Source organism: Gossypium arboreum, chromosome 12 (assembly GCF_025698485.1).
Source record: "Gossypium arboreum isolate Shixiya-1 chromosome 12, ASM2569848v2, whole genome shotgun sequence".
Taxonomy (NCBI): domain Eukaryota; kingdom Viridiplantae; phylum Streptophyta; class Magnoliopsida; order Malvales; family Malvaceae; genus Gossypium; species Gossypium arboreum.
Window position 1 is genome coordinate 94563945 of NC_069081.1, and position 12742 is coordinate 94576686.

The window sequence follows — 12742 nt, forward strand, 5'->3', positions numbered from 1 at the left end:
TTATGAGTAGATTTTCTGGTTATTTCTTCTTCTTCTTCTTCTTTGAACAAATTCTGATTATTTTTTTGAATTTAAAACTATGGGTTATTTCCAATTTTTAGTCATAGGTTTATTAGGTTCTGTTTCATTGCTTCTTTTCTGGCTTTTGTGAATGGGTTGTATTCCCAATACTTTTATATTTAGTTTTCTATTAATATATCCACTCAAATCTTTGATTAAATATATATATATTCTTTATTAGGAAAAAAATTTTGATGAATTTTTAATAAAAATTGAATTTGAGAATTTTAATATCAAGTACTTCTAGCTCTTTTTGTCATGCATTTTTGGTTTTGTTTTCACCTAATAGTCTATAAATTTTAAAATTAAAATAAATAACTAGGTGAAAGGCACGAATAAATTTATTTGCTATCCTTAGTATTGTTAGTAAAAATAAATTCTCACAACTTTGAAAGTTTGAGTTTGAGTTTCATCATTTACAACTTAGGGTGTGTTCTCCATTATTTTTGGGATGAACTTTTTCTAAAAAAAGTACTTTTCTCTTAAAAGTAACGAAGAACACATATCATTGAGGTAATTTTTTTAACTTTTGAAATGAGCTTTTTTAGAGATGAAAAAGCAATAAATTTTAGCTTTTTCAGCCAAAACGCACTTTTGGCTGTTATTTTACCTTTTTAACATTACTTTTTGACTTAAAATGTGTTTGATGCTATTATTTTGTGTTCTCTTTCTTGGTTATTTAATATGAGTTTTACAAATGTGTTAAAAGCATTAATTAAAAATAAAAATATTTTTAAAATAATACATTTGTGTCAATATCTAATTACAAATATCTAATTATTATATTTAAATATTTAAATATAGTTTATATATTCTAATTAAATTTAATAAATAACTAATATTAATTACTTAGAAATATTTAAAATTAATATTATTTATTAAAATATTAACAATAAGTTATAATAAATTATTTTTTATATTTTTACTAAAATATCATAATATTAACTAATTTGAACATTATTTAAATACATATTTGTTACTTTATAATATCATGTCTAAAATGGACATTTTACTTTTTAAAAGCACTTTTTGACAAAGAATATCAAAACTTAAATTTTTCCAAAGCACTTTTCAAAAGTACTTCTCAAAAGCACTTTTCTACAGTACTTTTCAAAAGCAATGAAGAACTAGCCCTTATGATTATAATATATAGATCTTGGCTTCACCGTGTACATATGCCATGTGTGCAGCTTATTTGATTATTTTCAAATTAGTTCGATTCTTCATCACATTGGTTGAATTTTATTGTTTAATATTAAGGTTTATCTACTTTAAAGTATCTGCAAAACGTAAGAAAAAGACTAACTATTTTTTTTTTTTGCCATTCAAAGGACCCTTCAAAAAGATACATTAGAAAGTATTATAGACTAATATATTTTAGATCAAAGTCTAATATATATATATATATAATCTAATTCCTATTACTATCCATATACCTCAAAATCTTTAAATCGAAAGATAACATACATTTAAGCACATTAGAACCAATGCCTTGTTGCATCGTACCAACAAAACTAAAGCTTAATCAATATATATTGTAAGAAGGAAAAAATGGAATAATGCATCAACCATCACTGACGAGGAAAATCGCTTAAAGTGAAGCTAATAATATTCTTTACATGGTCAAGAGCGAAGCAAATCCACTATTAATATAAATAAGCAAAATCAAACTGGCATAATTGCTTGAGATCACAAGAACCCTACTCATATATGACTGGTTAAGACTAAGGACTAGCCTAACTACCATACCAAATATCTTCTCTCTCAAGTTATATGCTCAAATATTCGACCAAACCCAGTGCTTCAAAACAAGATTTCTTACATACACTTAGTAGGATCATGGAAGCACAAAAGAAATGCAGAGATGAATCATTTTGGGTATTAGCAGGCACATCCTCCTGACTCTTGTTGTGACTGCGATCCATTTGAATTGCTCGACTTAAGATTCACATCCACCATATCTTCATGCTTTGTTGAAGATAGTGTTTCCATTCCAGGCAATGCAGCTGCAATCTTCCGAAATAGAGCCTGTAAAATGTGATCAAACAAATCTTAATATCAGCTAATGGTGCAATATTTGTCATGTTAGACAGGATGCCTCACCCCCTCACTGTATTTTATTCATTGAGTAATAGAATTCGTTTTTTTCATCTTTCGAATTCTTTCAACTTTTGAGTTACTTTCACTTTGCTTTTCGTTGGTGCCTTGGAAAAATTTTGTTTGAATCCTCAATTATTAGAAGTTAAGCTGACTTAGGCATTTTTATAGCGAAGAAATTGCCTAAAATTACATGAATTGCAAGACAAATTCTAGCCCCTGACACATGCACGTACATTTATAATAGATTTGTTAAATATAAGCATGGTTTGAAACCCATTGTACAATAGTGGTTGTAATAAATCATTTGGTTGACAAAACCTACAACAACAGCATCATACAAGAAAATTATCAAAGCATTTACAATTCACATGAATGAACCATAAAAAATCAGTTGTATTAATCGAAGGTCTGCAAAAGCAAATGCTCTTTCCTGCAAAATCTTGAGTATTAAACTAACAAACACTAGTGCTTTGCTTATAAATAACTTGCTTTATATATCTTTAGAGATCTTATTGCAATGTAATAAGCTATAAACTAATGTTTGGTCTCCCAGTTGAACAAAAAACAGACATAATTTCACAGTAAATAATGAGTATGTCTACATTGGTACGAAACATATCAAGCAGTATGCTGGATTTCCCGGACATGGTTCTACAACCTCCTTGCCTTCTTATCATCAATATAATTTTGATAAATATAAGCAGCAAAACCACAAAGAGCCAAAAGCATGGCGATTACCTTCACACAGAAGCTATTGCATCGTTTGCCCCAATGATGGCCTTTCTGATCTTATCCGTATTCCGATCGAAGAAAGAAAGTTTCAGTCCTTTGAATTTCTTACTAAGCCTGTGTTTGAGCTCTATGCCTTTGCGCGCTAAGGCTTTCTTGGCTAACCCCAGCTAGTGGGGTAACAGCCAAAGACAGAGTGCTGATAAAATTAGAGAAGAGAGATGACACAACAAAAATCAACCCCACAACACCAACAGCACATACTTGCCAAGATATAGCTCCACACCAATGTCAGCACGTATGAAACACTTCCGGTGCCAAATACCTCCATCTCGTGCTGCAAACTCTTCCATTCACCACTTGCAAAGAGGCCGATAGTCGATAGGCAGCTTGCAACGACTGATGTATAGATTTGCATTTCTAAAACGACAGAAAACGTTTCCTTTTTCAAAACCTTCTGAAATGAAAGTTGCATAAAGGAAAGCAAAAGGGAATAAAGAGCAGAAGCTCCAAGGGTGCAGAGGAAGCCGATAAGGAACTTACCCTTGGGAACTCCTGATGGCCCATCTGAATTATCATTCACTGCAATTAAGGCAGCAGACAATGACAGGGTGACCACTGAGTTGAGAATCAAAGCAGTGAACTTCTGTGAGTTAAGGAAGTAGGAAAAAACTGCATTGAAAGCTAATTGAGTTGCGCAAATAAGCGAATAAGTAGAGGCTGAGAGGTACAAAAGCCCTACAGAATACAGCATATTGTCACCAGCAACAAGTACACCAAGAACAAAATATAGCAGAGCAAGGGTTTTGATGGAAGGTGAAGTGGAAAAAGTCGAAGCCTCCCGAGAAGGGCGAAGAAGAAACCAAGGGATACAAAGGACTGGGAAGCCAGCAGTTTGCACAAGAGTGGCCATCCATTGACTGTTTCCACCTTTATCATAATAAAATCTCCCCAGAAGAACTGCTGCAGCTTGGCCAGCAATGAGGAAGAATATGTTGATTGCCACCAAAAGCCACCACTGAAACCGCTTCAGTTTAAGAAATGGTGATTCATCCATTAAATTTTCCTCCTTGTTGACAATAGATTCTTGATTATCTGTAATTGAACAATAGAAAACTCAAATTTAATGAAATAAGATCAATGTTCTAACATCAACAGGACTAATGTTGACTTTTGCCAACAAAAAAGCATGAAAGAGAGTCTTCCAAATCCCAGCACTATAAACTTAACTTTTACAGCACACTTAAGGTAGGAACCAAGGGTTAAATTGTTTCTCAAGTTACAAGTATACCTTTATCGACATTGTTAGAAGGGCCCTTCCACAAACCTTAACATGGACAGTAAAACAAAAATGGAGGATAAAAAGAACTACTCTTCTTATAAAGAGCATAAAGAAGAAAAATAGGACCACTTCAAGAACATAAGAAAAACATGCAAGAACATTCATGCAATAATCTAGAAATCCTCCCTTGGATTTTAATAGGAATCTTCAACGGGATCCTGGAAATTACAAGTAAGTAAACATGAAAGAGAACCAAAAATATAAATTTCCAAAGAAAAATAGCCTACCAATTAGCTGATTTGCTTGGCAATATCCAAGTTTTTGACCAAAACCTATCGGATGTTCACAAAGTCAAGCTAAAACACAAGGTATATCATCTTTTACTTCATTGCTATGTGTATATATATATATATTCCAAATCAAAAACAAGACTGGTAAAGAATCATATCATCACGAATCGCCAAAAGAAACGTAGTAATGAAATCTATACATGAAAAACTAAAAGGGGCATTCAAGATTTATCACGGAAGCCCCCTTTTTTTCCATCATTTAAAAGGAATCTTATCGGCATAGTGAAAATAAATCCGATTCTAAAGAGAACCCAGTAAAGCATTTGGCGTAAGAAAGCAGGGAAAAAGAAAGCAGCATTACCAGCCATGGTGCGAAGTAGTGGACCGTTGAATCAAAGCAAGAAGACGAAGTGAGAATGTATGTAAAAACAAAAGAAAGAATATAAACCAAAGAAGGGATCATTTTGTTCTGTATAAATTCTATTGTAAAATTAAGAACCACCACACAGAGGCAGTGCCCAATAGAATAACTTGACGGTTACAAGAAACGATGTATAATAATGGCAATCAGCTGGCTGACTCAGATATGAGTAGATTTTCTGTTTATTTCTTCTTCTTTTTTGAACAAATTCTGTTTATTTTTTTAATTTAAAACTATGGGTTATTTCCAATTTTTAGGCGTAGGTTTATTAGGTTCTGTTTCATTGCTTCTTTTCTGGCTTTTGTTAATGTGGTGTATTCCCAATACTTCCATATTTAGTTTTTCATTAATATATCCGGTCAAACCTTTGATTAAAAATATATATATATATATTCTAAGGAAAAAAAAACTTTGATGATTTTTTAATAAAAAATTGAATTTTAGAATTTTTAATATCAAGATGAAGAAAGTAAATGAAGAGGAGAGGTATTGTGCCACTTGTAAGCTGAAATTAGGAATGTTCAATCAGTTAACTGATCCGAAATAATATTAACAGAATTAACTAACCCTTCAAAATTTTTAACCGTTAACTGAACCGAAATTTTTTCAAAAAAATTAATCGAACCGAAATTTTTTAGTTAATTTGGTTGGTTAACCGAATTAATCGAAAATTATATATTTTTTTTATTTTTGGTTAAAATAAGTATAAAATTAACCAAATTAATTGAATTATCCGAATTATCCGAATTAACCAATTATTTGTATAAAATTATATGTTTTTATTTTTATTTTATTTTTATTTTTAGATTTTTATTTTATTTATTAAATTATTTGTAATTTTATGATTGGGTTGGGTTAGGTACTTGGGTTAATATATATTAGATTGGGTATTTGAGTTTATGTTGAATTGGGTTTGAATCAATAGTGGGCTATTTATATATTATAAATTTATTTATTAATAATTTCGGTTAAACCGAAAATATTCGGTTAACCGACCGGTTTCGAACCGAATTAACCATTAACCGAAAATTCAAAAAATTATTAACCGACCCTCGACCGAATTAATTCGGTTAACCGACTGATTAACCGAATTTTTTCAGTTTTACCCGAATTTTGCACACCCCTAGCTGAAATCCAAGAACTATGTGAAGAGAAATGAAACATAGGTGCCGATGTTCCTTGAAAATAAAAAATAAGTTTCAAGTGAGATGGAGTTTCAGTGGTTTCATGTGTCCTCACATGCAACAAGTAGGAGAAAAAGAAGCGAAAAGAAAAAAAATATAATATCATACATGAAATTATGAACAACAGACTGGTTTACGAGGATCCTATATTCTAAGAATTGGATCGGAACCACCAGCTGTGATGAGAGCCAATCCTTCACCTCCTATATCAATGCAGTTGAGGGCCTTGCCACAGAACTGTGCATGAAAACAAAATAGGAGCCGGGCTAAGGAAGTGAAGTAAATGAAAGCAACCTAAGAAATAGTATCCTTTTACCCTTTTTTTCTCGGATGAACAAAAATGGTACATCCAAACATAGAACACAGGTGCATGCAAATGAAACAAAAAATGGATATAGAGGAGACGCACTGTGTATGGCCCACAAGTGTAGAGACGGCCTCTCCCTGCACAAAACATGAAGGATGTAAAAGAAAAGCCAATGCTTATAAATAAATGCCCAAGATTCTTTAGAATAAAATTGTTATGTCAAAAAAATTTTGGAGAGAAACATCAAATTAACAATAATGATTATGACAAAAAGCTCTTTCAATTAATTTGATATGATTTAATCAATTAATTCAATAGTCAATTAACAATATTAACTATTATGGCTAAAATGCTAAAAATTATATTTTTAAAATATATATATTCTAATAATAAAATTCAAATTAGCATTTTGATAGAATCAACAATACTAACGATTGAACTAACAGATAACAATTAAATTAAGTTATGTTAAATCAAAGTATAAGGATTAAATATTAAATTTTAGCATGATAAAGGGACAAAACTAAAATTTGACCATTTTATTGGTTATTTCAATTTAATTTCAATTTATTCAAATAAATTGATTTCAATTTGATTCACTGTTTGCAAGTTAGAAAACTATAATCATCTGAACCAAACTAAATTCTATTTTTATTTATTTTATAACTAATTTCTTTTACAAATATAAAAATAAAAAATTATTTAAATTAGTAAAAAATTAAAATACTTTATACAAATATGTTTTAAAAACTAATTAATTAAATGTAAACAACGTTAACTAGTGCTAAGAAGTGGTATTTACTTCATATATCAAAGATCTTTTAGTCGCACCATATCATTAAAAATAAGTTCAAATCACAAATAGTCAATCCAAGCAACTTACTTCTTGATGGCATTTCTATCTATCTAATCCTCATTAATATATTTTATATATTTCATATGCATCATGGTATTTCTTTGTTTTTTCCATTTACTTTATATTGTGTTTTATTACAATCTATGCTAATACGATATGCATGAGACTTAGTTTGCAACAAGAGGACAAGCATGGATGTAGCCAAATCATCTAGCAGATCATAAAATATGGGACTACAGTACAAATTCTATTATATAGAATTATACTGAAGATAGATATTCTTGAAGAACACAATGGCTTATTAACAATATAAACTAAAAAGAAACTTACCCTAGGCAGTTCCAATCCCCTTTCTTCATTTGAACATCATCCGTAGGAACCTTCTTTGGACCTTCTGCTTTACACTTTAAGCACCTTGTATTTCTAGAAAAGTTCATGAAACTGCACCTGTAACATAAAAAGGAATGAATAGCCAAGGTCGAATAGAGATAGGATAGTTAAGTGTAAAGTCCAAAAGATAGATTGGGGGTAAATTAAGAAACAAAGCCTAACATTTAGAAGCATTGAACCAAGTCATATGGCAACAAATGAATCAAGGTTCCAAAGACAGATTGAGGGCAAATTAAGAAACAAAGACTAACATTTAGATGCATTTAGCCAAATAAGACACTGTAAAGATATATTGCATGTTAAAGGTTAATGGAGGCTTTACCTCAAAGCTACACGGTACTTTTGGCCCAAATTTTCAAGCTCAGCCATCACAAAATCTATGATGCAAGGTGTGCTTTCAAATGCAAAAGAACAGATTAGATTCAGCAATAAAAAGGACCAGGATTGTAACTAAAAAGGACAGATTTAGCAATTAAGAAAAATGCAAAATGTATTCAAAGTAATGTTTAAAAGGAAAACCAACTCCATAACTCACATTTTGCATATAAGCAATCTATCATTCCCTTCTCCAGCTCCAACTACCAAAGGGGAAAAAATGTTAAGAATTATCAATGACATAAAAAGGAATCATAAGAAAAGAGCATGTCGATAAAATTAACATTACAATTTATTTTTTTACTTTGCAAGAGGGGATAATAAACATTTTATAACAGACCTAATTTTACTATTATCACAGTCAAATTAAACCTTAAAACAAAATTCAAGTGGGTAAGAACTACGAAGCACTTACTTTGTTCTGGATGGAGAAATTGATGGAGTTGGTATCAACCAAAACACGATAAGGCGGTCCCAATGAGGTGTTGTGTAAAGAAAAGAGTTGAAGAAACGTTCGGCCTAGTCCATAAAACAATCAACGAAATTAGAAAGGAACCAATAAAATATTAAATATAAAAAAACGATGTAAAGAAGAATTAGAAATAGCATACAAGAATATAAATAAGCTTACACGTTTTTGGGGAGTTTTTCCATGCATGACTGAAATTTTACATAAACAACAATCAATCCAGAAAATTATATCAACCAAAGTAAATTAAAAAGAAGGAAAAGAATTTTTTTTATTTTTTATTTTTAAAAAAGAAATTAGGAAAACGGGGAAAAAACACTTTGTTTAACAGCTTTTTGAGTGACTATTTTTTCCATGCCAACAAATTTGGGGGCCTTTTTTGCTTTTCTCATGGCTGCAGATTGAAACTTGTAAAAACAAAAAAGCAAGAAACCTTGAAACTAGACAAAAACCCCTTGAAACAATAAGTTGTTCTCCCAAAAGAGGCGAATGAGAACAGAGAAGAAGATGGAAAAAAGAGCTGAACAAAAAGTAAAAAACCTTGAAACTGAACAAAAACCCCTTGAAACAATAAGATGTTCTACCAAAAGAGGCGAATGAAAACCGAGAAGAAGATGGAAAAAAGAGCTGAGTGAGGGTTTTGGGTTAATCTCGCTATGTCTTGCTTACCGATTGGTTACAAATAGGAGTGCGACGGTGGCACAGCAGATGGTCGAGTCGACGGTGATGCAGCAGATGGTCAGGTCCGGCGATGCATATTTGGAGAAAATTTAAGGTTTGGGGAAAAATTTTAGGGAAAAAATTATGCTACGTTTGGTTGGATGGAATTACTATTCCATTCCGCCCTAATTTCACGCGTTACAGTAAAGCAGCCATTTGGTTCATCGTTTAGGTGATTCTACGGAATTGCTATTACAGTCTCATTCCGTCAGCTCACCGTTTAGGTATTTAGGGTTTGGGGGTCTAAATACCTTTTCAACACCACACCGTTTAGGTTTTTAGACCAAAATAGCCTGCCTTTTTTCTTCCCAAAATTCTCTCCAAATTTCTTCCTCCCCAAATCAAGCATCCGTTCGCCCTTCATCTTCATCTCCTCAAATATTGTAAAGGGTACATTTTCTTTTTCTTTTTTTCCTGACTCAGTTAAAGTTCTTTCACCTCTTTCAACTTTTCTTTTCCCCTTTCAATCCTAAGTTCGATTGAGACTTTTTTGCTCAATCTTCTTTAATTTCTTTTTTCCTATTATGTGTTTCTCAGGCTGCTCGCAAGTCGGCACCGACAACAGGAGGCATGAAAAAGCCTCACCGATATCGCCCTAGAACTGCAGCTCTACGGTTAGTCATCAAATCACGTTTTCTTATTCTTGTTTACACAAATTGAACTGATGATGTTTCCATTGGATACAGTGAAATCCGGAAGTACCAAAAAAGTACTGAACTCTTCATTAGGAAATTGCCTTTCCAGAGGCTCATTCGTGAAATTACCCAAGACTTTAAGGTAATACCATTAAATTCCAAGTTAATTTTACCAGAAAAGTACTGGTAAGTATACCTTAGCTCACCCTTGCTGCTTTACGTTTTCTTATTCTTGTTTACCTTAGCACACCTTTAGCAAAGTTTTTGTAACTTTGATTTAGGGGTTTTTTTAAGGTTACTATTTTTGGCCAAGACTTTAAGGTTACTGTAAATTTCATTTTTTGGGTTGATAATTAGGTCATTTCTTATTTCTTTTATTTGTTAAAGATATGAATATATGTAAGTGTGTGCCTAGCTTTCTTGTGCTTGGAGCTAATATGGATTAGTTTAAGAAATAGGTATGGAACCTTTAGTTTATTATTGTTTGATGATGGATATGCATTAAGCTTCCGCCCCTAGGGTAAATTTTAAATATAATCTCCCCTTTATGAACATCTATTTGGAGCTCTGATTTAATCTATGTTGTTGCATGTTGTCACTATGCATGTTTTCCTTCCTTCTCATGTCCATTTGATTGTTGTTCTCAGTTTTTTATCGCACCATTATCTAATTAGGTTTTCTAGGGTGTCTTGTCACTTTTGGATTTAAACTACGTGCTGGTTTTTTTACTTAAACTGCTCTTCATTGTGATCTGAGTGATTCTTTTCCTTGATCATTTCCTTCGTCGTCCTGTAGTATTTACTGCAAAAAGCTCTGCCTGTTAGGTTATTTTATCATTCAATGTTTCCTGTGCTAGGTAAAGGTAGCTGTGATGATTGGACAAACTTGTACAATCATGATTTATTGAGAGTTAATACATTTATGAAATATGGTCCCTGCATTTTTGTTTGACGTGCATGCCCATTTTTTGTATGGAACACTCTTAATTTAATGAACAATGAGACAAGGAACATGAATGACTATTTATGTTAATTTGTGGTTTGCCATTTTTTTTGTATGTGGGTTGGTGGGGAGCAATTACTCCTTTTATCAATTTCATCTTAATATGTGTTTCACATTTTAAGTGAAAAGGTTGTGTGTGCTCTTTTTTTTCGAGCGGGAAGTTTTCCTATTTATGGAAGTACTTAGATCGGTAAAGAAAAATTATATATAGAAGTAGATTTAAAGAAACAATATGCTGCTCAAACCCATGTTGGTTGAAATGCTGTTATATAATGATTTCCTTCCATGTTTTTGTTCATTGTTTACTATGCTTTTCATTAGCTTGGCTTATGGGGCTCTTTTAATTCTATTAATATTTGAAAGAGTTGCTATATAGTTTAGATTTAGCCTTGGTAGTTAGATATCTCTATCTATTATCTAATACTGGAGACTAGTAAATATAAAAAGGGAAAGTTCCATAATTTTTGGCTTGGATACTTATTATTGTTTGGAATTATTGTTTTATTGTTTGGTTGCCATATTCTTCCATTGCAAGAAGATCATTGGGGTTAAACAGGGTGGAATATTAGGTTTTTTGTTGATTGTTTTGCCACTTTTAGAGACATTCTGTTAGATTGCCTAATTTCCAATTCATCAATTAGCTTTTTTCTTTTCTTTTATTTTCAGTTTATGTGGTTGCTTTTTTTCATTTATTGTTACCATTTTGCATCAATGGGTATAAAGTTTAATTTAGAATTGTTGTTAGATAAAGTTGGTTTAGAAAAAGTGTAAAAAAAGCCAATGGGGCTTTGGGATCATGAGCTTAGTGGATTAGTTAGTTATTTAGTTTAGTACTTATAATGAATGATATTGCATAGAATTATTGATATAATTAATTGTAAATTCAAAAATTAATAAAGAAAAAATTTGGTTTTGAAAATTTATAGAACTGTTTGGCATTGAAAAAAAAGAGATGAAGTTTAGATTTGAGACAACAATAGAACTTTTTCATTTAAAAGTCAATTTCTGAAAGTCAAAAGCACCATTTTCTTACCATTTTTTTAGTCAAACCATGATTTTAATGCTAGCTTTACCTTGCTTTTGTAATTGAAAACAAATTCTAACCTCGAAAGTAAACTAAACATATATTGCTGTTTGTTTTTGAGATGTTTTGTTATCTACCTATCATTTGTTTTTAATAATGTTTATGTATGATATATATAGAAATTACTTAAAAGAAATAATTTGTTTTTAAAGGGTTTTTTACCTCAATATTATAAAAAAAAATTATACACGAAAATGGGTTGTCAGCCAGATTAATTACGAAAATGGTATATTTTTTTAGGTCGTGCCTACCTGACAGGCACAACCAATTTTTTTAATATTAATTTTTTTTGTTTAAAAAATTATTATTATATTTTTTTTTCTGGTTAGTATACAACCCGTGTATATGGACTGGAAAAGCATACATACATGTTATGCCTTCTTGGTAGGCGCAACTGGTGGGGGCCCACATGCTTAATTTTTCCCCTATATATTCCCCCCAAAATCAGATGAAGAACATACAGAAAATTTAGCAGCAAAATAGAAGTAAGAAGAGAGGGAGAAGAAGGAAAGAAATGAAAGCAAAAAGAAGGATAAGGTATTTTAATTTACTTATTTTTAAATAGAATGTAGAATTTTGTTAGAAATTTTATTATTTAAAAGTTTGTTAGATTAATAATTTTGTTAGCTTTTGAATGAAAAATTTTGCATTAAAAATTTTATGTAACTTTTTTGCTATTCGAAACTATTTTGAGAATTTTGAAATTTTTTTAACAGATTTAGTATTGAATATGGAGAATCAGTTTTTCGTATGCATTTATTTTGATGGAGAAATTTTGACAACAAGCGTAGGATGTTATTTGAATGTCGCAAACAAGTAGCAATGAGGATCAATAGGA

General features: G+C 31.2%; 1 protein-coding gene and 1 pseudogene across 1 annotated transcript; both read right to left on the reverse strand.

Moving 5' to 3' along the window:
• Nucleotides 1-2629: 2629 nt before the first annotated feature.
• Nucleotides 2630-5193, reverse strand: LOC108477367 (probable purine permease 11). The gene is made up of 4 exons (XM_053023316.1): nucleotides 4823-5193; nucleotides 3433-3984; nucleotides 3215-3309; nucleotides 2630-3088 (listed from the first exon to the last, which is right to left on the reverse strand). The coding sequence occupies exons 1-4, from the start codon at nucleotides 4827-4829 to the stop codon at nucleotides 3050-3052; spliced, it is 693 nt and encodes a 230-aa protein (XP_052879276.1). The 5' UTR covers nucleotides 4830-5193; the 3' UTR covers nucleotides 2630-3049.
• Nucleotides 5194-6210: 1017 nt separating this feature from the next.
• LOC108477927 (rRNA-processing protein FCF1-like) lies at nucleotides 6211-8855 on the reverse strand (annotated as a pseudogene).
• Nucleotides 8856-12742: the final 3887 nt, after the last annotated feature.

Excerpts from the sequence above, each read along its gene's own strand:
- LOC108477367 (XM_053023316.1), bottom strand. Across the intron at positions 3,310-3,432 it reads GCCATCAGGAGTTCCCAAGG|AAATGCAAATCTATACATCA; the intron begins GTAAGTTCCTTA and ends CTGTCGTTTTAG. Across the intron at positions 3,089-3,214 it reads GTTTGCAGCACGAGATGGAG|CACTCTGTCTTTGGCTGTTA; the intron begins GTATTTGGCACC and ends TAATTTTATCAG.